The sequence below is a fragment of the Pleurodeles waltl genome, chromosome 7 (assembly GCF_031143425.1).
Source record: "Pleurodeles waltl isolate 20211129_DDA chromosome 7, aPleWal1.hap1.20221129, whole genome shotgun sequence".
NCBI lineage: Eukaryota > Metazoa > Chordata > Amphibia > Caudata > Salamandridae > Pleurodeles > Pleurodeles waltl.
Genome location: NC_090446.1, coordinates 1,381,924,857 through 1,381,952,190, shown reverse-complemented (window position 1 = coordinate 1,381,952,190; position 27,334 = coordinate 1,381,924,857). Strand labels below are relative to the sequence as shown.

General features: G+C 46.5%; 1 protein-coding gene across 2 annotated transcripts in view; it reads right to left on the bottom strand.

Moving 5' to 3' along the window:
- The window catches only part of POLD1 (DNA polymerase delta 1, catalytic subunit), a 336,382-nt gene that overhangs the window by 22,662 nt on the left and 286,386 nt on the right, over window positions 1–27,334 (bottom strand). For both annotated transcript variants that reach the window (XM_069200918.1, XM_069200920.1), the window contains exons 25-26: window positions 23,775–23,827; window positions 13,347–13,444 (exon numbers count right to left, since the gene is read on the bottom strand). In XM_069200918.1, coding sequence (XP_069057019.1) covers window positions 13,347–13,444; window positions 23,775–23,827 — 151 coding nt within the window. The remainder of the gene's footprint in view (window positions 1–13,346; window positions 13,445–23,774; window positions 23,828–27,334) is intronic.

The following is a 27,334-nucleotide window of genomic DNA, read 5'->3' as shown; positions in this document are numbered from 1 at the left end:
CGTGAGCGCTCTCGAGACCTTCCCCTTGAGTGAGACCGGGACCTATGCAGAGTCAAGCGGCGGGCTACCATAAGCTTGAGGGACCACTCCCGCAAGGCCTTCCTGTGCATGGCCCGGCACTCAAAGCACGACTTCGGGTCGTGGTTGCCCCAGGAACCACTAACAGACCCGATGCAGATCCGTCACCGACATCATGCGGTGACAGTCCTCGCACTGCTTCAAACCGGTCTTCGGGGACATCTCGACGCACCAAAAACCTCGACAAAAGGGTAGAAATCTGTCAAAAAGAGACCAAAGTAGCTCTCTCGATATCAGACCATGGTATGGAAAGAAAGGAACTGACGTCACTGCGCTGATGCGGCGTCTATGTACTACTCCTGACGTCATGACGGCGACTACGACACCAACGAAGGCCACCGAGTAGACCGACGCACCATACCGATGCGCAAGGGTATTGCCAGAAGAAAAAATCTCCGTATCCAGTCTGACGCCTAGGGGAAAATTCTAAGGTAAGGAATCTGCAACTATAAGTCTCTATTAGATATCCCTGACAGAAAAACCCCCTTCTAACATACGGAATGATAAGCATGATCCACTTGATTTGTGGATTTTTTCTTGCCCATACCAAGTGTGTCTGGTGGCCACTGATGAAGTTAAAAAGGATTTTTGTAACAATATAGAAATGTTAGAAAAAAGGTACAGAAAGAATGGTAGAAAAGAATAAGTAGCTTACCTTTGGCAGCGCTCTTTCTGGTAGAGACTATCTAGTGCCAGGTTCCTCATTTTTTGGGTACTTCCCTGGGGTCAGAATGGATCTGGAAACTTTTTCAGAAATACACCTGTGCGCTTACAGGTGGTCCCAGCAGTTCTGCGTTCACATCGTTCCATGACGGATGTGATGTGCATGGGTCTATATAGTCATCACCCATGTACACTGACATCAGTTACTTTCTTCACACTTTTGCTCCCACAGATGTGGAGTCAAACCGATTGTTTCATAACCTGTGTGCAGATTCCTAGAATTGGGATCTTTTTATGTGACGAGACAAGTTCATGGAATGGGAAGTTGGGAGGGTCATGAGGAATCTACAGTTAGAATCTCTACTAGAAAGAGCGATACTGAAGGTAAGTAACTTATGCATCTGCTGGAGAATTCCAATAGATGCCAAAGTAGTACTTCCAGGTGGCGGGTCTGTGAACGGACTCAAACCAAAAAGTCCTGCAGGGCCAAGTGGGCAAAGTATTCCTGCCAACAGACCTGGCAGTCAAGAGATTAGTGCTTCATAAATGTACAGAGCTACATACATGTAGCCTCCTGGCAAATGTTCAGGACATGTGCCCCACGTGGAGTGGGTTCGCAAGGCCGATACACAGCAGATCTTAATGCACAGCATGATCCAGTGAGAGATGGTCTTTTTTCACTCCAGTGAATGCAATAGCGCACTGATCGTCCACCTGGCATTATCTGATATGATCATCACATAAACTAAGCGCCATTTGTGGCTCCAAATGATGGAGTCTCTCCTCTTCCTCTGAAAGATGAGTTGGAAGAAAGAAAGTGGAGAGGGTGATGTTATTTCCGACATGAACTGAAATCCCCATTGTCAGAAGAAAGGAGGCTCGAGTTCACAGAACCAGGTTGTCCAGGTAAAAAGTGTTGTAAGGTAGGTTGACGGCGATGGCTTGTAGCTCTCTGAACCGCCATTCCGATGTTTTCGAAACTAGAAAGACTGCCTCGATGTTAGGTAGCTAGAGAGGACAGCTTTGCATAGGTTTGAAAGAAGTGCATCTATGGAATTTAAGAACCAAATTTAAATCCCATTGGATTTAAACAGAAATCTCATTTGAAATATATGGTAAAGGAGGAAACATATAGTAAGCCCTTAAGGCAAGCCATCCCAACAGTGGTTTTAAGAATGAGGGCTGGTCGGCAACTGTAAAAAGGCCAAAAGAGTAGAAAGATACCCAGTAACAATGCCCAAAGCAAGTCCTAGCTGGGCTAAGGGCAACACAAACACCACCTCAGACAACTCAGCATAAAGTGGATCAGTCTGCTTAGTAGCACACAAAGCCACACACTTGTCCGAAAACAGGCATAAACAGACTTGAGTGAGGGACGCCGGGCTGCCATGATCACAGCAACAAACTCAGAAAGGAGATCAAAAGCCCGCAATTGTCATTGTTTACTTTCCAAGCCTGGAAGTGGAGGTTGTGCAGGCTAGGGTGCAGGACCCTGTCCTGCTTCTGCGACAGAAGATCCTCAAAAAGGGACAACCTGATCAAAAGGACAGATGCTCATTGCCTGGAGTTTGGGATACCATGCTCTCCGTGCCGGGTAGGACGACTTTGACACCGTTCCATTGTTCCTGCTCTTTTTCAGAACTCAGGGCAGGAGAGGTATTGGTAGAAAGGCGTACAAGAGTCCCAAGTTCCACCCTACCTGTGAGAGATGGCACGGAAACTCCAATGTATAAAAGTGTTGAAATAGCACAGTCAGCATCGGTGAAGATACTGTGCCAAAGTTTTCCCCATTCTTGGAAGAGTTCTTGTGTTACTTCCAGATGTAACTATTATTTGTGATCCGCAAGGCTTGACAGCTGAGTTTGCCTGTCCTAGAGTTCTGAGATCCTACCACGTGGCACAACACTTGGAAAATCTGGTGTTCCAGCCAAGTTCAGTGGCACAGGACCTACTGGCAGAGTCCTTGACCCCACCCGTCCCTGCTTGTTGCAATAGCACACGGCAGTGGTGTTGTTCTTTAGCACCTGCGCAGCTCCCTGCAATAGATTGAACAAAGACTTTCAAAGCCAAGCGGATGGCTTTCAGCTCCAACAGACCGATGTAGAGTTGAGCCTCAGCCAAAGACAGAGGCCTCTGATCTCCACCTCTTCCACATGTACATCTCAACCCAGGAGCCTCACCTCTGGGTGAGATAGGGAAAGGGGTCTGCTACTGACCCATTTGTGGTTCAGCGTCCACCACTTCATATCTTTTGCAGTTTCCTCCAGTATCTGGGCCTGATCGGAAAGGTAGTCTTGGTGCTGGGCCCACCAGGACTTCGGAGCCCATTGCAGAGGCTGTATATGCTCTCTGACATGCTTAGCCAGCAGGAAACAGGAGACCATCAGTCCCAGCAGCCTCAGACATCCTCACTGAAATCTAGGACCGAGGCTGAAACATTAGGATCATAACCTGAATGTCCTGGATTCTCTGCTCCGGGAAGACAGGTGCAAAACTGCATTGTGACCGGAATGGCTTCAATGACCTTGGCACACTTTTAGTGAACCACAATGTTGTTAGAAGCATTGTTGTAGTTTGTAGGTGGGGATGACTGCCTAGAGCAAGCCCACCTTCAGCAGTCAGTCATCAAGGCATTGGTAGACTAGGACCCCCATCCTCTGAAGATGTGCTGAAATGACTATCGCTTTCCTGAACAACTGAAGGGCACTAGTGAGGCCAAAGGGAGGAGACACTTAACCCAAGTGTGAACACGTGTAGCACCTGTGGGCCTGCAAGTTCAGGATGTAAAAAATAAGCATTCTGCAAGTCCAACGCTACGATCTGGTCTCCAGGGTCTGGGACAGGCAAGACCTGGGGCAGATTGAGCATTTTGAATTTGTCCGTCTGCAGGAAGGCATTGGGTTGGCAAAAGTCTAAGATAGGTCAGAGGCCTCATTCTGTTTTTCAGCCCCAAAAAGTAGTAGGAATAACAACCATGACCAACGTCTGCTGCCTGCACCCTCTCTGAGGCTCCTTTGGCTAAGAGAGCCTGCACCTACTATCGCAAAAGGGGCAGATTATCCCCTATAAACCGTTCTGAGGATAGTGAAAAGTGCAGCAGGGTTGCGAGGAATGGTAAATCGTAACCCAGGTGAACGGATTGCAGAACTCACTCGTACAAAGTTATTGCCTGGCATCCTGCAGAAAGTGCCAGATCCTCATCTAATAAGGTGGTTGTGTGCTGACAGGACAACACTAAAGAGATGTGAAGTCTGTGGCAGCCAGTGGGGCCGAAGAATGAGATGTATGCTGCCTCTTTTGTCCCCATAGTTTGTGGGTACCGCACCTAAGGCCATGAAAGGGCTGAAATGATTGCAGCACTGGCTGTATGTGTTGATGGTACTGAACGCCCCTACCAAAGCCATAGAGAGGGTGAAACTGTTGATGCAGATAACAAAGAGGGGCAGACAGGCCCAGGGAGAGCCCTGTGGCCCTACTCTGCTGTACCCATCAAAAGGCATGTCCATTCGGTAAGCTTGGATAACCCTGAAAAGCCAGTAGGCCATATCCAAATATGTCTGTGAAGGCATACACTGGTGCCAATGGCTCTACTAAGGGACTCTGTGCCCAACCCACAACTAATTGTGAATTTAGCTACATCCTGACTCTCTTAAATGGCCATAGGAAAGGTTTGCATAGGCCTATTCCAAGAAAACAGGCAGAACCTAGGCCACCGAGTCTCACAGGCTGCGGGCTTTGCGGCCCAATAGACAGCTTGCTATAACAGAATAGCGGGCTAAGCTGGTGGAAGGAAAAATCTGCTTGGAAAAAACTTCAATCCTTTTGGATTCAGGTTCACCTTACTGGCAGAGGCCGAGTATTAGAAGGCTCCCAGGCATGTGGTGCTAGGTACGTCTGGGTCCATTGGGACTGGATAGTGACATCTGGCTGCCAGACAATTACCTGGGGCCCCAAAACTAGGCTTACACTAGGTTCCCAAAAAGGTGCTGTCGGGCCTCAATGGGGAGAAAGGACTGACTAGTAACTAGTCTGGCCAGGCTGCAGCACCTCGAGCAATTCATTGGTCTTGACCTTCTCGTAGGGAGTTCAAGGTGAATCACCTCCTCTGCCTTTAGAATTTCCACTGCAAATGAGGCACTGCTCCTGTGGCAGGGCCCGGGGGCAAAACCGGCCCAGTATCTGGAGAAGTGCCCAGACCACTGGTATCCTGGAGATCCTCAAACTAGTTATCCTCAAGGTTGGGTTGGACCAACTCATTTCAACATCATACATGCCATTTTCTCATTCCATGGCAACCAATTTGTGAATAAAATGCACCTATCCATGGGGCAAAGGAACTGTATTGGAAACAGAAGGGTTGCCGATAGGCTGCATTCTGGAGGAGTCGGCCACAGCCTTGGTCGAGATAGATGCGGCGGTGTTTCTAGATGACGACAGGCAACCCACAATGCTGTCTGACTCGAAGTCTGTGATGCTAGCATCAGTGGATCAAGTTGTGGGGTGGATGAAGAATCCCATACCAGTGTCTGCACAGATTCATGGAGTCCAACTGGTGCTTAGGGAGGATCTGCCGGCAGAAGCCCAGTTGGGAGGACTCTCGGCTCCTCGAGGCCAGTGGGAGCACCATAAGAAACGATAATGTTTTGAAAATGCACAAGATTACGCCTTACATCTCCTGGATTTGAGGATATGCCCTGGGCATTTAGGCTGCAGCGGGCTGGGTCCAGAACTGGCCTCAAAGGATCGACTGCAGGAGCGAGTCCAGGAGGCGCGTTGATGCCCCTGCACCTTCTCAAACAATTGGGAGTAGCGTGAAGGGGAAAAGTGCTGCTTTGACTTCTTTTGTGTTTTTCTTAGACTTACCAAAAGCCTTGTAGCTTGACATCAACCTGTCGAGGAATGGCTTTGGGAGCGGGACTGTCCCTTCGACTGATCACAACGTGGGAGTCTTGGTGTATGTAATGCTCAAAAGCTTCGCTTCACAGTCTCAGATGGCCCTGGGGTAGAGCAAGGCACAGCTGCTGAATGCCTTCGAGTAGTGATCCAACCCTAGGCACCTTGTCAGGGTCTGTCATAGACATTTGTTTGCAACATTCCTCGCAAGGTGTGAAGCCTGTAGATTAGGGAGGTGAAATTTCCCTAGCACTCTGAAGGAAAAAATATTTAGAAAACTGAAAACAAATGTAGTCTTGAAAGACACAAGGAGTAGCTCTGGATCCACATCTGTTGGCGTTGACAGAAAGGAACTGACGTCCAAGTGCATGGGTCGAGCCTACGAAAGGCCCCACGAGTCAATTATGAAGCGGAGCGATGCTGGTACGGAACTGCATGGTGTCACTTTTCAGCATGCACGGTACTGCTTGAGTTTTTTATGGACGGAGCAATTCTGACGCCTTTGGGAATATTTAAAAGGTGAGAAATCTGCAGTTAGATGTCTCGATCAGAAAAGGCCTTTGTAGACCTAGTGAAAATATCTCAGCTCACACTGCAAGATCTGGAAGGGCCAACTAGTATCTAGGTTACCTGGAAGGGAGAACTGTTAGCAGAATGAGAAAGACGACTCTGGGAGTAGAGACACCGCCTCTTCCTTCAGGTCTTCAAGTATGCAGAGCGTGCAAATATCAGGGCTGCACACTAACCCCCTCCGCCCGGAGAGCTGAGACAACTCCTTCCAAATCCAAACGAATTTGGAGAGGATGTGGCTCGACGTCCCGTGGCTGTGGGCAAATCACTTAAACCACTCGTGCCTAAAAACCGAAACTGACCTTGTGCAATGTAACTGGTTCTCATGTGAAGCGCTATGGTGGCTTGGGCCCAGTTCACGCTACATAAAAATTGCAAAAACAACCAAAAGACAGAGGCAGTCCTTCTAAAAAAAGAAGCGGTGGCCTTGGTGTGAGATAGTGCCCCTCCCATGATGAAAACGCGCCCTGCAGTGTGGAATATGATTTCAGATACACCGTACCTGTTTGCATATTGGGATTAAATAAATAATAAAGACATGTGACCCCCCTCCTCCAGGTGCAGATCTGGCATGGAAAGGATTTATTAACGCTGTAAACACGAATCCAGAGAGAAAACAAATAAGACGGCGCTGCCATAAAATGACGCAGGCAGCTCCGCGGCCATTCCCAGGGCCGGCGTAATCTCTGCCATCGTGCATGTGCGCAGAGCACCTGCCCCAGAGCGTGGGAGCCCGGCTTCCCCGCTGCCCTCAGTGTCATCTGCTGCGGCCCAGGAGATAAGAGCGCGCGGGGAGCGGCGCGAGGAGATGGGCAGCGGCCGCCGCTCTGGACCATTCACACGCACGCTATATTGGGCCATATTTCTCCCTCGCCACCTGCTGTCAGCGCGCGGGCCCCGCCCCCGAGACTTTCCCTAGGGAACCGGGCCCGTCCCGGCAAGGGGCTGACCCGGGAGACGACTTCCTGGTACCGTCAGCTGCTGCGGAAGCCGGGCAAGCATCTCTAAAAACACGGCGCAGGCCTCCCTCAGAACCTGCACGTGCATCAGCTGGGGAATGGCATCACTACCTGGACATTTTTGAGCCATTATTGGAGGTGGACTAGAGCTCTAGGCTTAAGGTATCTCATTTTTCTGCAATATAATCCTCTATATTTGTTTTGACTGTGAAGGGCTAATACGTCCTTCACCTTGTGGTCAGATTTCAGACACAAGGTGTATTCATCATGTTCATGAGGCCAGTCATTAAAAAACTGACCATGCTTTACGCTCTGTAACCTGGAAGTATGAATTGGATCTTGAACCAGGTCAAAACCTTAAGCGCTAATGGGAAAGACAATCTGCAATTAAAAAGAAATGAATAAGCAAAGAGGAAAACAACAATGCAGAAAAAAACCTTGCTACCAATAAAAGAAGCCATTAGGAACTCACATTTCCCCAAAATATAAGGGGAAGGAAGAGTCAAAGATATCAGAAGTCCCTCAGAGACGTTGAAATGTTTAGAGATCACCTTGCACTGACAGGAAAAAAGGAACTAAACTGACTGCTAAGGTCTGTGCTTAAATAGTTTTCATGAGATCAACTGCAAGTCATCTGTTGTCTCATTACAGAGAAGGAAACTGAACGTGTTCAGCGATTTCTGCCATTACATCAGGGGACAACGAGCCTATGCAAAGGAGTCGGGTAGGACTTTGGATCGTTGCTCATGAACCCAAACATTGTCAGGAAGTGTACTGTCATCTGGTGGCGGTCTATGACTGGCTGTGGTGAGCCTGCCTTCAGCAGCCAGTGCTCGAGGTATGGGAAAACAGGTATCTCTGACCTCAGAAAGGTGGCCAGCAACAGCCACCAGCACTTTGGTGAACACCTGAAGGGCACTGCTGAGGCCGAAAGGAAGCACGGCAAACAAAGTGCTCCTGGCCTACTTTTAACTGCAGGTAATGACTCGGACTGCAGGATGGATATATGAAAATATGTGTCCTGGAGATCTAAGGACCCCCACCTCCCGAGTCCTGAGCTGACAGAATCTGGGCCAACATAAGCACTTTGAGTTCCAACCAGAGGCCAAAATAGGTCAGAGATCCCCATCCTTCTTCGGCACAAGGAAATATCAAGAATAACAACCTTCTCTTCTTTCCGATTTTAGAATCCTTTGAATAGCACCTTCGGAGAGTAACAATAGAACCTCTTACAAGGGAATGGGCAGTTGCTCAAATAAACTTTGCTCTGATGTAGGGAGAAGATTTGGCCATACACAAAGGTAGGGGATAACCTTGCCACTTGGGAAGGGGACTGGGAGGACTGGTGCCCCTGGTTACCTGTGTGCTGCCTTCTAGAACCATGTACTGGGCCTTAAAAGAACTGGGTTAACTGCTGCAGTGGTTGGGTAGAGTGGCATTGCCTATATGTGAGCCCCCTGGAGTAGCCTCTGAGGAAACTGTTTGCCAGGGGTAAACAGACCCAGGGATCTTTAAAGGTCTACAAGTGAGAATCAGCTTTTCATCGAAAAGGAGCAAGCCATCAAAGGATATATCCAAGACACAGGCTTGTACATCTCCAGAAACCCATCTGGAATGCAACACTGTGCCAACTGCCCTTGCAGGCAATCAGTACTATCTAGGCCAGTACAAATCACATATTTGTCGTAGACATGTTCATCAAGGTTTATCTGAGCTAGAAAGGGCCCTAAGCTCTAAGATGTTTCTGGCTATGTCCTGGAGGGCAAGTGCATTGTGACCTAGTAAACAAAACAAACAACAATATCCAGTATCAATACCAATCTAACAGATGAGAACATACGTTTTCAAAACCTCTCAATTCTCTTGGACTCCCTTTCCTGAGGAGGCATGGGAATGAATGAATATGGGGAAGCGGGGAATCAACTTGCTTGCTGACCCACCATGCCTCCTGGAGTAGGATGTTTAGTGAGAAAATCAGGATCATCAAGAGCTGATCTGATGCCTGGGCACCTGCCTATTCACCAGTGGTACGTACAGGGACCAACTGCCCATCAAGGTATTTGTGAAGGCCATATTAAAGGGGAGCAGAGTCTCAGACATGAGTGACTCAGGCTGCAAAATTTCCTTAAGGACGTTTGTTTTGGTCTCCACCAAAGTCAGCAGGAAAATCAGGACCTCAGCTGTCTGTCAGACCATTACTGCAAATGTCAAACTTTCTTCTGTTGGTGGTCCAAGTGGTGAGTCGAAATCTGTTTCAGGGGCAGTATCAAGCGCACTGGCATCTTGTAAATCCATGTAAAAGTCGTCATCTCTATCATGAGGAGGAAGAAACCACCCGCTTCACACCATCATAATTTCCTTCCTGCAGTGTACCTTTTTCAGAGTTAAAACCAGAGCCAAAAAGATAATGGAGCCTCTTCTGGTGTGTCTGCCCTGGTAGGGGCACAGCTTCAGAGTCAGACTGTATGACAACGAGTTGCACTTTTGTAATCGTAGTGTGACATCAGTGCAGATAGGTTCGGTGTCAGAACATTGGAAAGAGCACCAGATCCTTTTCTGGTGCAAGGGGCGTTTGGAACAGCACCAACAAGAAGTATCATGGGCAGGTCTTTGATCCGGATTGGAGGTCTGTACTGGAGCTGGTGTGGGGCTCGAAGTAGGGCCCCAAGGAGTCGGACAGCACAGAGTAACTGACAGCGTAAGTGGACTAGAGGCCTCTGTGGGTCCTTGGGGCACCAAAAATCTGCAGCATGGCCACATTCAAGGCATCAGTCTGCTGCAGCATCGCTGATGGCCAAAGAAACTCGGGGCACACCAGAATCCGTTGGTGAATTGACTGTGCAATTGAGGAGACTAAATGATATTGTGACACCCTCGTCCCTACTCTTTGAATATACAGTGATAGGACAGGGTTGAGTCCTGCTTTGCTTTTTTTGTTTTTCTTTGGATTTTAACTGCAAAATAGACCCATCATGGGAACAGCTTCAGGAGCAAAATCAAGACTGTATCCGCAACTTTGAGCAGGAGAGAGCCTTATGTGAGGTCCAGAAGTTCTTGGGCTAAGGCACAAAGATGTAAATTGTTGAACACAAGATCGCCTTGTGGTGCATGAGGGTACATTTGTTGCACAACTTCGACTTGTGTCTCAAGCCCAAACACCACAGACACATCTCATGTGCGTCAATAACAAACATCTGCTTTCTACAGGGAGGGAATAATTTGAAACAAGTAATTTCAGGAGAGGACGTTAGACCAGGTGTACTAAGACTTTTTGCAGAGGCAAATGGTACGATTTGCAAAACAGGGCCATTTGTGACCGCAAAAAGACCTTTTACTATGCAACAAACACTAACTGCGATTCGGTATTGTTACTAAATTGCAATTTGTATTTGAGTATAGGCATGTATGTTCAGGGCATCTCTTCAAAATATCGATTCGGAATAGACTGCATTAATGTTTTACAATCGAAATCCTGTTGCAAAACATTAATACCCTTCCAAGTACACAAAGGTAGTGGCACCCATTCCCAAACAGGAAAGGCTGTCAGAGGGACCACTTTCCTTTTGTGAATGTTGACAAAACATTGTTTTTAAAAAAAGCATCCCATTTTGATTCATGGAAAACAGGCTGACTTAAAAAAAAAAAAAGAATACTTAATTTAAAAACAATCACAGACATATTGGTCTGTTGACCCTAGATGGCCACCATCACTGTTATGGCTTTGAACTGAAGTGGGTCGAAATTTGTGATCTATCTCACTAACATTCATGAGGTAGATCAAACTGTGATCCACTATGATTCAGTATTTTACAAACCAACTTATTAATGCGTAGGTCACTTTACAAACTACTACACTGGTCGCACAAATACTGTTCGTAAATTGTGACAGTTCTTAGTGCATCTGGCCCATAGTTCTCTAGCACACTTGATTAAGTTTAGAAATTGTTGGAAGTCGAGTAAAATGACAGCGGAGATCCCAAGCCACCTTAGAAGGTGCAGGAAGAAAGGAACTAACATCAGCGTACACAGAGGTGGCGCTTATGTGAAGCTCTGCTTTGTCACTTCCGGGGTGGCATGGAGGCATGCGGAGCACAGGAGCACTGCAGAAGAAACGTTTCTGGATCTAGTCTGGTGCCCGGGGAGTATTCTGAAGTGAGGAATCTGCGGTTAGAAGTATCCATCACAAAGATGTCTAAATTGGGAGGAGGATTTAAATATAGGTATATAAGTTTCATTGGTACAATACATAAAGATGATAGCCATTGGACAGGATAAGCTATCCACACTCAAATCATGCATTAATACAAGTAAGCCCCAGGTTATTCTACAGCGTAGTCACAAGAAATAAGCAGAAGGGAGCTGCTTGGGGTCTCAGCTCTCCCATAGCTAGTGTAGTAGAGTACCAAGTGATCAACACCGCTGAAAGATTCAAACAGATCTCACATGGTCAAGGTTATCACAAAACAGCCATTATCCCCACCCCATTCAGGGGCTTATGAAGAATGCGACCTAGGGTGGGTATGTTCCCCTCCCTGGCTTAAAAACTGATCTGCAATGGACTACGCCCCACTTCCTTGTGGAAATCTATGAAAGGCCAAGTTACTCACATGTAATCCTAGTTCTCTTCCAAGAGGAATCCTCATCAAAGTCGTAAGTACCGAATAGTCCTGCCCATTTGAACGATCCTGGAGCACTTGTAAACTATACATATATGTATATCGAAAATTGTACGCAGTACACTATGCATGATTGAAGCCAAAAGAAAGGTCAAAGACGGCCACATTTCATTTAATTTTCGTTTAAAAAAAAGAGGTCAACTAAATACAATTTAGACGCTGACAGAGAAGTGACCATAGAAAATCGTTCACAAAATATTTTAAAAGCAAAAGGGAAGGGAATGTGTGACACTGTTAGCCAACAGGCTGCAATGTAAAGCAAAGGGAATAAATGCTAGCATCTCCCAGGAAGAGGATCCCCTTGAAGAGAAGGCATGCTTTTTAGGGGCAGTTCCATAATGCCAGATTGCCATTTATGTGTAGAGAGGTCTTTTTGCAGAGCAGCATTTAAATGTTTTGAAGAAGGGTAGCGTGGTTATTTGTGTTTACCCTTGAACTTAAACGATAAACCACATTTGCAAGTGGGTCAGTGAAGCAAGTATGCTTGTACTGCGGCATCATTTATGTGTGTATTGCTATAATGTGCAAAAGTCACTCAGGGTAAACACAGAAAGCCTGGTGGTATTACTCTAAACAAATACCTTTTTGTGCACAGTCAGTGCCAGATAGCCCCTTTGATTTATAGTATTTATAAATACTGCTAGGTCAATGGCAAAGTTATAACTCCGTCTATGAATACTCTGTACAGGGTCCAAGTCCACATTCTCTGTTGACTAACTTGGGAAATGAGCAGGCAAGATGCAGGCAAGCAAAGAGCTTACATGAGAGAAAAGCACAGCCCACATACAATGGAGTCCTTCTTAGCATATGTTGTGAGGACTTTCTTAGAATATCTTAGGAAGCAATATGTCACAAAGCAGACAGGTAACATCCAAACCCCACAAGCAGCCCCTAAAACAGTTCTAGTACACTCCCCGGGTATAGGTAACACCCTCTCCCCCAATCCAAGTCAAAATAATCAACCTTCATTTGGGCAGAGTCCCCGAGATCCCCCAAATAGAATCCCAAATCTTGCCACCACCCATCTTTAAACTCCTTGGCACAGAGATTTCGGAAAGTCTGGAACATACAAATCATTTCTGGATCAAAATGGCAGGTTAATGTTTGCGAACAGCGTTTTCCATGAGAGAGAGAGAGGGGGGGGGGGGGGGTTGATGGGCCACAACTCTCCATATTTCATATCCTGGCAAATGAGTTGTCAGATTTAGAGGCCCCTAGCTTATAATCTTTATATGTCCCATGCCATGTAGATCCACAAAAGCCGATTCCATCCAGTCTGAGGTGGATCACATACCTGCCAGTGGTGTGGCACAGTTGAGATCCATGTTGTCATGGGGAACTGTATGTAAATCCGAGGCAGTGGTTGTGGTGGTGATTGTGGGAGGCTGCCTTCGGTCTTTCTATGCACTGGGAGAGATGGGGAAGATGGAAGCTGAGTGGACTATGTCTATCAGTGAAAGTGTATGTGGGATCGGGACTTTCTATTGCCAGCTCATTCCTTTTGTACCTGGTACAGAGCACGTCCTCATGCAGGCTTCCTTGGCAGCGCTGGCACTGAGTCCAAAGGCGAGAAAACTTTTCCTCCAGAGAACCCAGGTGTGAAATCTGTGAAAAGACAAATTGTTAGTGAAAGATACACTCAAACAAACACAACAGACAATTATGTGAACAGACTTGTGGTACAACGAATTATCGTTGTGTGCATAAATTGTGAATTTGTTGTATAATCTGAAACGATTTCAGCATATGAAAGAAGTTGGCACATGCTTCAGAAAAATGTGTGGGGATACAATCTTTAAAGGAAGATCAAGTTAGTTGGCTTCAGTAACGTCTTATCCGGGAGACACTATCTAGCCACAGATCCCTTACCTTAGACTATTCTCCAGGTGTCGGACTGGCTCAGAGTTTTCAAGCAGTACCCCTACAAGTCAGCAGGTGGCTCGGCATCAGAAGTGATGTTTGCGGTGCCTTTATAGGTGCCACCCCAGCACCCTGACATCAGTTTCTTATTGGTACTTTCCACCCCAGGAGCGAGGATCCACGAGAACCACTGACAGCTGGTGATCTGGTAAGGTCCTGAGAAGCGTGACACTCACACTGTAATCAGTGGGGAGGATCCGTAGGGATTCAGCTACTAGATAGTCTCCCTACCAGACAAGGCATTACCGAAAGTAATTGTTTACCTGCTATCGATTTCTATCCGCAAACTCCTCAACTTAGAAGAGATACTCAAGCAATTTTTCACCAGACGTGGGTGTTCAAAATAGTTTTAAACCGAAAAGTCCTGCAGAATCAAACAGGCAAAGTGCTCTTCACGACGGACCTGACTGTTCAGGCAGTTGTATTTGGTAAACGTGTGCAGAGATACCCACGTAGCTGCCTGACAGATGTCCGTGACTCCAGGAGCCAACGCAGTGGTCGCAGCCTTGGCTCTGGTAGAATGAGCATGCAAGCCCTCAAATGGTTGCTTTTTGGCCCGTGTGTCGCAGATCTTTATGGAGAGCACTATTCATAAATGAGATGGTCTATTTCTGCACTGTTTTCTTCTTCTTAATTCCAACACATCCTATAAAGAGTTGATTGCCCACCAGAACTCATTAGTATGATCAAGTTAGAACATTAATGCACTTTTTGGGACCAGGCGATGAAGTCTGTCCTGTTTTTAAATTTTTTTTTTTTTAGAAGGGTGAAGTGGAGCGATGAAGGTAGGCAAGGTGATATTTTGGCCTACATTTAAGAGCCTTGCTACCTTTGAAAGGAAGGTGGCACATGTTCGTAGGACCAGCTTGTCTGGGTAAAATGTGCTTTGAGGACGGCACACACACAGTGCCTGCAGTTTTGCTTACCCTCCTGGTCCATGTGATGGCTACTAGGAAATCTGTTTTTACAGTCAGCAACCGCAGTGGACAGTTATGCAGTGGCTCTAAAGGTATGCACATCAGAAAGGTCAGAACTAAATTAAAGTCCTACTGAGGCACAATGATTGGTTTGGGAGAAAATATTTGTTGGAGAGCTTTACGGAACCTTGGGCCATGTGTACAAACACATTTTCCCATTGACACAAAATGGGAAAAACCCTTTGCTACATCTGGCCCCTGGTCACAACAGGTGACTTAAAAAAAGAAGGTTGATTTGGCAACCACAAAAATGAGAAACGACTGACCTGGGAGATGGGTGCAAAGAGAGGTTCGATGTTCCTTGATGCCCATCATGCCACAAGTTTGGCCCAGTGACAGGCATATCACTTTTTGTTGGAGGGACGCCTGGCTTCCAGGATAACATCACAGACTCTGGGAGGTAGGTCGAAAGCTGTCAACTGTCACCGCTCAATCTGCACGCATTAAGGCGGAAGGTGCGCAGGTTCAGGTGCAGGACCCCCCCCATGTTGCTGAGACAGAAGATGCTCCCGAAGAGACAGCCTGACCGGAGGACCGATGCTTATGCTCAATAGCTGGGCATACCTGACTCACTATGCCTAATCCAGAGCCACAAGAATGACTTCCTGAGAAATCTGGGCAGGAGTGGTATCCACTGAAAGGCTTTCAGGAGGCCGAAACTCCACAGAGACAAAACGCGTCTCCAAGAAAGAGCAGCTTTGGAAACTCCAGCATGGAGAAGTGCTGACATTGTAAGTTCTTGTTCTGGGCAGTGGTGAACAGATCTAACCAAGGTTCTCCCTAGTCCTGAAAGAGACCTTGCATCACCACCAAATGTGACGCCATTTGAGATCCGCTAAGCATCGATGACTGAGTTTGTCCGCCCTGATATTCGGACAGCCTGCCAAATGTTAGATCACCAAGAAATGCCCTGACGTTCCAGCCACACCTAAAGATGCAGGACCACTCGACAAAGAGTCCACAATCCCACCCCGCCCTGTTTGTTGAGTACCACATGACAGCAGTGTCCGTAAACAGCTGCACCAGACTTCCCCTGATCGAGAATGCCAATTGGATTCCCAGAAGCTCTGTCAGGCTGATGTGGAGCCCGGACTCCACTGGAGACCAGAGTCCTCTGACCTCCAACTCTCCCAGATGGCCGCCCCAGCCCAGGAGTGACATGGTTTGGAGACTGGCTGCCAGGATGTGGTGAACTGTGGTAACTGCATCCTCGGCCACGAAAAAGCTGGGAAGCCTTTTAGCTGTGGTCACTAAATGTGAATAGATGAAATAGACGTGGTTTTGATCCCCTTTTGTAGCCATGGAAGGGCCAGAAGACAGACTGGGGTTGGCAAGGGGCCGTAAATAGGCCCAATGACCTGTTCATAGCTCTGCTATTTTTGAAGCACTCCAGCACTGAGTTCGCCTTCCCGCCAAAAAGGTGAGCGCCATCAAACGATAGGTCCAAGAGCGCAGCTTGGAATTCCCCATGAAAAGCCAGCGGTACTCAAACAAGTATGGCGCTTACGGGACACCGACGATAAAATTGCTCTGCCCAGCGAGTCAGTAATATCTAGTCTACATCTGATGGCGACAGGCCTCCTCCAAGATCATAGGAAGCACTTGCACCACTGAAACCCAGATTGTATAGTTTTATCAGCCCAAGAGGCACTTGGTGTTGAATGACCTCAGTGATAGGCTGGCTGAAGAGAACATCCTCTTTCCAAAGGTGTCCAGCTCTTGGATTCCCTTTCCAGTGGAGTGGTAGGGAACACACCAGGGTTGACTCGGGAAGTGGAGGCTTGAACCACCAAGCTCTCCAGGATGGGGTGCTGGGTTAGGAAACTGGGGTCCCCATGAGCAGGGTGGTGGTGGCAAGCAATTGTCCTGTGCACAGGGGCCCCTGTGCATGGCTTGGACCATTCACCCCCAGTTACAGATCTGGGTTTAATCCATCAGTTTATTTGCTCACCATGCCATTCCAGTTTGGACCCAGCCATATGCAAATCAGTCTTGACTCTCAGGATGCAAGGGGATTGACTTGGGCGGAGGGCTAACCCATCAGATGGAATCCAGCGGGGGCTCTCCCGAGCCCATGGGGCCTGACGGAACTCCAGAGAATACAGGCCTCCCAGATATGAGATGCATAGTCTCATGAAATTTTCAGTTGAACAGGGTTGCTCCGGGAAAGTCAGGGAGGCACGAAGAGTTATCTAGTGTTCTACACCTTCATCATATCAACTAGTTCCAGGTGGACGATCAACTCTTCATAGGCAATAATGGAGCTAAGAAGGGAAAAGTCAAGCAGAAACGGATCATTTCATGATGGATAATGCTCTGCATTAGGATCTGCAATGCACTGCAAAAAAAGCAACCCCCTGAGGACTTGCATTCCCTGTACTGGACATCTGCCAGGCAGCTACATGGGTATCTCCGCAAATGTTTACCAAACACTGCTGCCTGGACAGTCAGATCCATTGTGATGTGCACTTTGCCTGTTCGGTCCTTCAGAACTTTTAGATTTAAATGAGTTTCGCAGGCCCATCGCCGAGGAGGCACTGCCTTGGTATCTATTCTAAGGCATGGAATCTGTAGCTATGAGTCCATACCAGATAAACAAGTTACTTACCTTCAGTAACGCTTGGTAGAAACCATCTTGCTGCTCACCCTTCTCAGGGCCTTAGAAATTCACACCAATGTTTCTCATGGCTCCGTGCTACTTGCATGAATAGTTGTGAAAAGAAACTGACGTCTGCATGCTGGGGTGGTGCCTATACAGCCACCATGCAAGTCACTTCCGGCGTGGATGGTGCCGGTGCACAGTCGAACAACACTACCTACCAGCACGCTGGGGTACTGCTAAAAAATTTCCTGATCCAGTCTGACGCCTGGGAAATATTCTAAGGTAAGGAATCTGCAACTACAAGACTTTATCAGATATCACCAACTTTGAAAGAAGACAATCTAGGCTCTAATCCAAGTTCCCTCATGGCCAAATTTGTTTGATTCTGGGTAAAGTATGCAATCTTTATGTGACTCCATTCACTTAAAATAAAAGCAATAAGAAAATGACCAAATACAAGTATTAAAATGTTTTTTGAAACACTATTCCAGGAACATTTGCCAAGTGGAAACATATTAGAGGTGGTGGCTGGCTGGCTGCTCAGAACAAAGACCAGATTTATTGGTGACTCGACACCTTCAAGTACCTCAGCAGATGGATGTCCTTCAACCTCTTGATTATGCAGGACAACACTGTTCCAACTTTTCAATATTGAGATCTAAAGTCAGTTCAAATGAATATTTTTTTTTGTAATATGGGACTAAACGTTTTAAATGGCAGATCAAACCTAGTAACTAGAGCATGTGAGGAGTGGTCTATCTATGGGCATATGCTGAGTCCAAGCTTCACGCCACTAGCAATGTTACAGCTGTAGTATCTTGTTCTCCTGAGTAGTAACGGAGGCAGATGTGGATTTCTCATCTCAAGTATCTAAAATTATGGATCCCAGTGTCGCACTAAAGACCTTTACTATTATATTTCCCTGAATTTCATCATTGCAACCTTGGTAACAAGTTCCAGGAGTGTACCTGTCATCTTGTTATGCAGCACAGCAAAGAATGTGTAGTCTTCCATGTTGCAGCTTGACATATCTTGTCTAATGCTATGCCCTGAAACAGAGCAACTGATGTTGAAATTGCTCTTCTAGAGTGTGCCTTAGGCTGGCTGGTTAGTGGTTTTCCAGCCTTTGTATGGCAAAAATGAATGGTGGATGCAATCCATCGAGCTATCGTTGCTTTAGTAACTGATGTACCCTGACGACCTTGGGCGTAGGAGACTAGTAGTTGGTCTGTCTTACGGAGTTGTTTAGTAGGCTGAAGGTAGAACTTCAAACACCATTTGATATCCAGTGTGTGGAGAGTCCTTTCAGTCACAGTTGATGGATTCAGGAAAAAATGTCTCAATATCACTGGTTCGTTTAGGTGAAAAGATGAAGGCCCCATAGGAATGTATTCTGGATTTGTTCTGAGAAGAACAAAGTCGTCTGAGAAAATGAGGTAGAGTTCCTTGGTGGTAAAGGCCTGTATGTCACTGACTCTCCTAGTGGAAGCAAGTGCAAGGTAAGTTGCCACATTCCATGTGAGATACTTCAGATCCGCTCTGTGTATGGGCTCAAACGGAGCTTTCATTAATTGCGAAAGGACAATGTTTAGATGCCATTGAGGAGGAGGTGGTCACACAGGAGGAAAAGTGCAAAACAGACCTTTCATAAATTGTTTTATGAGCCTGGATGACCCAAGGGAGGGAGCACCTGCAGAACGTCTGTATGAGAATATAGCTGCCAGGTGAACCTTCACTGAGACATGTCCTAGCCCAGTTTTGGATAGAGCCAGAAGATATGATATAACTTGCTCTGGTAGAACCTTTAACCAATGTATATTGTTTTGTTGGCACCAGGAGCAAAACCTTCTCCACTTGAGCCTGTAAGTCCTGTTTGTACTGTCAGCTCGCACTCTGGACAGAATTACTTTGCATTCTTCATCAATGTTCATGCCCTGGAATTCATAGAACTCAGGAGCCATGGTTGCATATGGAGAGAGGCTGGTTCTGGATTAAATATCTGACCTTGTCTCTTTGTTAGAAGGTTGTGCTTTCTGGGAAGTCGTAAGGGATTAGCCACCAACAAGAGCATGAGCTCAGTGTACCAATACTGTCTGGGCCACTTAAGCACTATGAGTAGGAGCTTGCAGCCCTCTGATTTCATATTCTTGAGTAGTCTAGGGATCATTATGTGCTTTTAAGCCAGGGTCCTCTTAAAAGAACGAAGAGCAGTAACTGCAGCAGAAACAATGTTCCTCTCCAAACATTTATTATGCTCCAAAGCATAAATCAAAGTATGTTGGCCTGGTCATTTGCTAAATGTCATAATGACTGCCTTCCCAGATCCAATGAAGGGTGATGTAATCTAGGCTTTTGTCATAGGACGGTTTCCTTGTAGTTTTTTCAGGTTTCTCTGAAGGGGGAGTTGTCACTAGAGCTGACTTACTCTGCAGTGATCACGGAAACTCCACTTCAATCAATCAATAAGTAGATTTGTAAAGACTCCTTGTCAGCTGTGAGGATATCCAGGCGCTGGCAGGGTCCAGTTGATTAGCCGAATAGCCAGTTCTTCACACACTTTCGTAACTCTGGGGTCTGAAGATGAAAGTGTAGCTCATTTCAGGACTTTGGTGGGAAAAGGGGCGTCCTCCGTATCTGCTATGTTGGAAGGGGGAGAGGTTGGAGGAGGTGGGGATGGATGTAGAGAAAGTTAAGCAGAGTGAAAGTGTCTGGTGGACTGATGGAAGTTCAGTCAGTGGTTCAAGTAGGTGGGTTTGCAGTTGTGTAAGGCTTTGTATGCATTAATCAGGAGCTTGAACTGGCGTCTTTTCTGTACAGGGAGCCTACGGAGTTCCCATAGGTAGGGGGTGATGTGGGTTCATTTAGGGAGTTTCAGGACGGGTCTGGTAGCGGCTGGTAGCGGCATTCTGGTAGCGGCAGTCTGTAGTCCTCGGGGCATCTGAACTATGATCCCTGAATAGAGAGAGTCAACGAAGTCCAGTCAGCTGGAGATGAGGGCCTAGGTGATGGCGAGTCTTGAGCTTTGGGGTAGCCACTTCAATATCTTACAAAGCATGTTTAAGATGAAGAAGCAAGAGGAGGAGACGGAGTTGTCATGGTTAGCTTGTTGTCCAGAATGATGCCTAGATTCCTGGCATGGTCAGTGGGGCTATGAGTAAGTCTGAGTTCCACCAGGATGCGTCCCAGGGGGAGTTTGTTTCCTAAGATCAGTAACTCTGTCTTGTCCGTGCTGAGCTTCAGGCACATGGCAATGTCTGTCATGCAGTTGCGGAAGTTGGTCTTTGTGTTGGTGGTGTATTCAGAAAGGGAGAGGATGAATTGTGTGTCATCAGCGTAGGACATTATGTTGAGTCCGTAGGTTTTGACAATGCTGGCCAGAGGTGTTATATAAGTGTAGAAGAGGGTCAGACAGAGAGGATCCTTGGGGTACTCCACAGGTGATTTCTTTGGGTTAGAAGATGAATTTTTGCATTCTTCTGGTAAGGAAAGGGGCAATCCATTTCAAAGTGGCTCCTTGGGCACCTTTGTTGTGAAGCCTTGTGATGAGTGAGTGGTGGGAAACTGTTTTGAAGGCTGCCAAGAGGTCTAGGAGGATCAGAGCCGCAGGCTCTTCTCTGCCGATTAGGGCTCAGATGTTGTTGGTAGCCACGATGAGGACTGTCTCGGTTTTGTGGTTACTGCAGAATTCGGATTGGGAGGAGTCGGGTAGGAGGTTCCATTACATATGTGAGGAGAGTTGTTGGTTGATGGCTATTTCTAATATTTTGGCCAGGAGTGGGAGCAGGGAGATCGGTCCGTAGTTGTTGAGTTCGCTTGGGTCTGCAGATGATTTCTTTGGTAGGGCGTTGACTTCTGTGTTTCCAGTCCTCAGGGAAGGTGGCTGTGACAACTGAGGTGTTGATAATGGGTGGCGAGTCCGGGACTGATTTTGGCTTTGTCTAGGTTGAAGATGTAGTGAGGGCATGGGCTGGCTGGGGCACCTCAGTGCATAGAGTTCATGATGGAGGTGGTGTCCTGTGGGGGCGAGATGGGTCCATTCAGTTAGTTGGATGTCTGTAGTGGTAGCGCTGTCATTGTGTTGCTTGAAGTCGGTGGCCTTGGGCTGGTGTGTGAAGTTTCTGTAGACGTTGGTGATCTTGTCGTGGAAAAAGTTTGCAAGGTTGTCGCAGAGGGTCTGTGAGGGGCATAATGTTTGTTTCAGCTGTTGAATTGCAGAATTCTTTGACTATGTTGAACAGTTTTTTGCTCTTACTGGAGCTTGACTGGATGCGTGAGGCTAAGGCCTTTTTATTTTATTCTCTCAACTGGCTATGGTAAAAGTTGAGGACTGTCTTGAAAGTGGTCTTGTCGGTCGCTGGCGGTGCTCCATCTCCTTTCCAGTTGTTCACAGCGTTGTTTAGCAGTTCTGAGGTATTCAGTGTACCAGCTTGCTTGCTTGGGGGCCCCTCTGTGGGTGTTGTTGACAATGGGAGCAACTATGTTGGTGCAGTTGGTGATCCAATTGTTGAAGTTTCTGACATTCTTGTCTACGTTTTTGGAGGAGATGGGGTGGGTAGTGTTGAGGGCATCAATCCATGTGCCCTTTGAGACTTTGCTCCAGCTGCAATGGGGGGTATTGGGCAGACTGGGGGCTTAGGTCCATGAGCTGGTAACATTGAAGTGGACGATGGAGTGGTCGCTCCAGGTGAGTTCTGTAGTGTGGCTGTAACATTTTGCGGTCGCTGGATGTGAAGATGGGGTCTAGTGTGTTTCCAGCGCTTTGTGTGGGGTTGTGGACGAGTTGGGTGAGTCTGATGATGTTCATGTTGTTGAGGAGGGTGGTAGTGTTGATGATGTCGTTGTGGTCATTAAGACAGAAGTTGAGGTCACAGAGGAAAATGTAGTTGTTAGAGACTATGGTGATGGGAGTGATGAAGTTGCATAAGGCTGTATGTGGTCCCAGAGGTCAGTACGCGAGGGTGCCCTTGAATGGAGGTTTTGATGTCTGTCTGGAGTTGGAAGTTGAGAAGTTCCATGGATAGGGGTGATGTAATTTGTGGTGGTACACTGGATGGATTACTTGTGTATGATGATGATCCCTCTGCCAGGCTTGTTGATGCAGTCTCAGTGGATGATCTTGTATCCTTCGGATATTGCAGTGGCGTTGCCAGGAGCAGAAATGGCGGTCGGCCAGGTCTCAGTGAGGAAGAGAATGTTGGGTATGAGGGTGGAGATGAGGTCCCAAATCTTGGTGGAGTGTCTGCATAGTCATCGTGTGTTGAGAAGGGCACATGCAAGTTGGTGTTTTTGTTCAGGCGGTGTCTGTGGTGCGGCTGCTCGGTATGCTGTGGCAGGTGAAGGGGCAGTAGGTGTGGGTGAAAGGTCCTACAGTGGGGCGTGGGTTGGCACGGTGGCAGTGTTGGTTGCGGTGTCCAGGAAAGTAGGAAAGCCCAGGCAGTGGCAGTGTCAAGTGGTCAAACTGTGTCAGCTGGAAGAAGCAGGAACTGGAAGCCACAGGCAAGTGGCAGCCTAGGTGTCCAGCTTATATTATTATATTTATATATATATTTTAATAAATAACTTAATGTTAACCCAACCACTGATGCGCACAGCCATGGCCTGCGATCAACCCCCTATAATCACACAACTCTGCACCATGCATAGCCATTGGTGTGCCTGCGGCGTACCCCTACAAGCACCCAACACTTTGCGTGGTCTTTGGCCGTGTGCAGCAGGGACTGGCCGTGGGGCCTGGCCACTACAAAGATCCTCTACTGGGATAAACCACAACCAACTGTCTATATACTGATATCAGCCCCAAGAGGTCATGGAAATGGCAAACACTGAACTACACACAGTAAGGAACATGCGTAAGATAACAGCTGTCTAATGGGCTCCGAAGCAGCTCAATCAGGAGCAAGCAGTGCCTTACAAAACCTCAGTAACGTAACAGATTGACTCAAGCAGGTATTTTATTCACATTCTTCATCTAAGGATCCCATTCCAAAAGGCAGTCCCAGGGAGCTTGTTTCTCACAAGGTGCAAACGCCTCCCAAGACCCTCCATCACAAGTTCTGATTGGAGTATTCCTTCCAAAAAAAAAAAGCTCAGAGGTGAAGTTATCCAACCCTAGCCTCATCACAACACAGAATAAGCTTGGAGTGTAGATTTCCAAACTCTGCTGCTCCCCAGTCAGATTTGAGGTGGTGTTGACTGTGAAGGTCTCCACATCATAGGAGATCATTTGTTGCAGGTGCCCATCTTGGGGGAGGCAGGGGTTCATGGTGTGCAGATGCCTTCCACAAAATATCTCCCCTTCACTGCAGGGGTTTCCAAGTTACAAAGGGTTGGACATGTCACATCAAAGGATGCCCCCATTACAGGCACTGATCTAAATGGGCAGAGGCCTGTAGATTTAATGAGGGACTGTGAGCTTTAAAAAATAGTGCCTCCTTACCTCTTTCTGATACAGTTCAGACTCTCGTTTTGAGCAGTATGCACAAACCGCACCTGTATATTAAGAAAAAACAGAAATGAGACAAGAGTAAGAAATAATGCACATATTTATCACTATCCAACTGTAACTCATTGGCCCAAACATATCTTCACTCTGCTAACGGACACCTCCAATTGTTTTCATTGCTACGTGTGAGAAAGCCTCATCTCCGCCTTAGTAACAGACAGAAGAAACTTTCGCCTCCAGCATCACCTGTGAAAACCCCTCCCTCTGCCACCTCAGATTACCTCTCTCCTCCTCTTCAGTGCCAGAAATTAGAACTGCTCACCTCCACCATCAAATACAAAACCCTAAGCCCACTATTGCCACATTTAGAAATTCCTTCCTCCCAACAATAGTCACTTGGGAGAAATCCCATTTTCTGCAAGAACCTCTTCGCCCTCCTGCCATCTACGGGATTCTCTTCTCTCCCTTCATTAGCATCTGCTCGAGCCTCTCTCCTTCAAGCACCACCGGTAAGAACCTCTTCCCTCACCAGTAGCAACACGTGGCAGCTCCACTCGACTCACCTTCTGTGCCACCAGTGAACACGCCCCTTCTCCCCTTAAATGCCACCTCTCAGGTCACTTTACCACTCATCCACTACCAGTGAGCTCCCTCCTTCAGTACTACATCCGAGAAGAAATAAGTCACTTACCTATAAAAACAATTCCCCTCTTTTTATATCTTTCACAGATATGACTCTGAAGGATACAATGCTGGAGAAACTACACAGGCACCAGACAACAGAGACCCTCAATATGCCCACTTAATTAAGGAAAGTAGAGGTCACATCAACAGAAAGAAAGAAGGGAATTATAATTATACACTTTATTGTTGCTGGCCTGTCGGTGGCCATTGTTTTTAAAGAAATGGTTGAGTATGCATGTATGAATTTGATAGACTGAATGACTGATCAGTAGGTACAAGAGTGTTGGTGTGAGTAGTGTAACTTTGATGCAATAATGGATAAGGGCAAAATATGGGCATTTTTGCATCAAAATGAATTTAACAGAACATGTACATACAAAGGATGGTGTTCTATGATGATTAGCATGTGCTTCTATTAATTGGATAAATGGCTGGTAAATTATTTTGTATCAATTTTGTGTATATTACTTGATATGAATTATGAGATTCAATGACAAAACAATTACATGCATTAATGGATTAGTTATTTTATTCCTGCCTCAGTATACTATGAGCTATGCTGTGAAATGAAATACAGGCCGGGTGGTTCCTTTTACGTAAGAAACTTGCCTTCCCTTCAGTGCAGCCTGTGAGCATCGCACACTTCAGGCGTCACTTGCGTAAATCTCCTACTCTAGTGTCATCTATGAGAACCTCTCTCTGTCCTGCACCACCTGTGCAAACTCTAGAGATGCCCTGCACCAGGGCTGTCTTTGAGAAACTATCTTCTCTCCTTCAATGCCTCCTGTGAGATACTTATCCCTCATCTTCAGCACCACTTGATAAGCTTTCTTCCCATCTCCTGAAAAACGTTATTTTTGGTTTCAACTAGGAAAACGTCTAGCCTCCTTTCCAAAGCCCCAATCACTCTCACATTTAGCACAACTTATGAAAATTACTTTCTTCATTACCTGTGAGACACTTTTCCTTTATTTCCGAATGATTTAAACTGACTTATGCAAGCACTTCTCCATTCACATCAAAGTGCTTGTGAGAGCATGTGGCTATTTACCTCATGGAAAAGTAGATATAGGTTGGCCAGGTAACAGAATTCTTTGTGTTGGACCAACCACGAGAAACTGCAATTATGGTTTGCTGTAGAATGTGCACCATAGAGAACCACAGTCAACTCTAGACTGTGCAGAAGTCATGAGCATGGCCACATCTAGGTGTTGTCCCCTACACTCCCAATTGCACTCCAGCCTTTTTAAGGGAGTTCTGCGCTCACAGACAGGTTTGTTTTATTTGCACCAAATTGGGAGGGCTATGCTCAGTATGCTAGAAAACCTTCGGTAACCCACCGTTTCAGCTCCAAAAGCAGACGTTCTCCATGTCCTAGAACAAAGAGCTAATATCTGAGCACATGCTTATCCTTTTAGGGTGAAAGAGCCTATGTATACCAGGTTTTAGAAGGAAAACATTGCTTAGGACAGCTCCCATCATGTCTCTGCGGCATGCCCAAAGAAGACTGCTGAACTTGTAGCATTCACTGCAACTACTGGAAATCATTGGTTCTTGTTGCAGTTTATCTCAGAGGCTACTGTACAGCAGGCAGCTAGGCACGGCGTTAAACAAACAAAAACAACAAGCAATGGCAAAGACAACAGGTCTGGCGTTGGCAGCCTTCTGGCAGTTCTTGTTTTCTCATGGTTTTTCAAAACTTTATTCTTTGGGAATATGCCAGGCCCTCAAAAGGGTTTTTTGGGGTCTAAAAACAAAAAAACACACACACATTACCATAATACTCCTTGGCAATGAAGGTTAACTACTTTGTGTGTGGATATATTCCTTGTGAAACGGCGGCATGCTGCAACTCGCGGTGAAGTCAGCCAATGGGTGAAGTGGACTAATGCATTGCCCCGTAATGCATGTGGAGAGGGTGGAACTAAAAATGTGAAATGACACCAATAACAGACTAATGGATAGATGTCAGGCTGAAACCCCTGCAAGTAAATATGTTACACACATAAGTTTAGTAAAATCAAAAGGTCTTGGCTAACACAGACCTACAAAAGCCAATCAATCTGACATTGGCTGCAAGTCTCTTGAAGGCAAGATCGAAAAAGTATTAATGGATAAAAGTCAGGCTGAAACCCCTACAAGTAACTATGTTATACGCATAATGTTAGTAAAAGCAGAAGGTCTTGGCTAACACAGACTTACAAAAGGCCAATAAGTCTGGCACTGGCTGTACGCCTCGAAGAAAAGATAGAAAACAAGGAAAGCGAAAGGAGGAAAGAATGAAGAAGGAAATCGAAAGAAGGAAAGTGAAAGAAAGAAATCCGATAAGACAGGCCAGAAAGAAGGTAGTCCAGAAGGAAGGAAAGCAAAGAAGGCAAGAAAGGAAGGAAAGCACAAGAAATACATCAAAATAAAGAAAGCAGGGCAGAAAGGAAGGAAAGAATGAAAAAAATGATAACGTACTACAGAACAGTTTCAATTGGACACAATCTGGTATGCTGTGAAATAGCAGCAGTCAGAAAAGCAACACTCCAAAAGGAAGTCACAACAGCCCTGGCAGGAGAAGGGATCTGATAAAGATGGAAAGTGTCCTGTATTCAAAAAAGAAGCGCCCTGCTATCACACCAGCCTCTAAACACCAACGTAACACTAAAGTAATCACAGTAAAAACAGTTACACTGGCACTGAAGGGAACTAGCTTGTTTGCGGATGTGCTCCTTGAGAAAGAGCAAAATGCAGTCGCTCGAAGTGAAGTCAACCAGTGGCTTAAGTAGGCTGACCCACTGCTCCATACTATATGCTGTAGTGCAGTGGTTCCCAGCCTTCTGACTTCTGTGGACCCCCACTGTATCATTACTTGAACCCAGGGA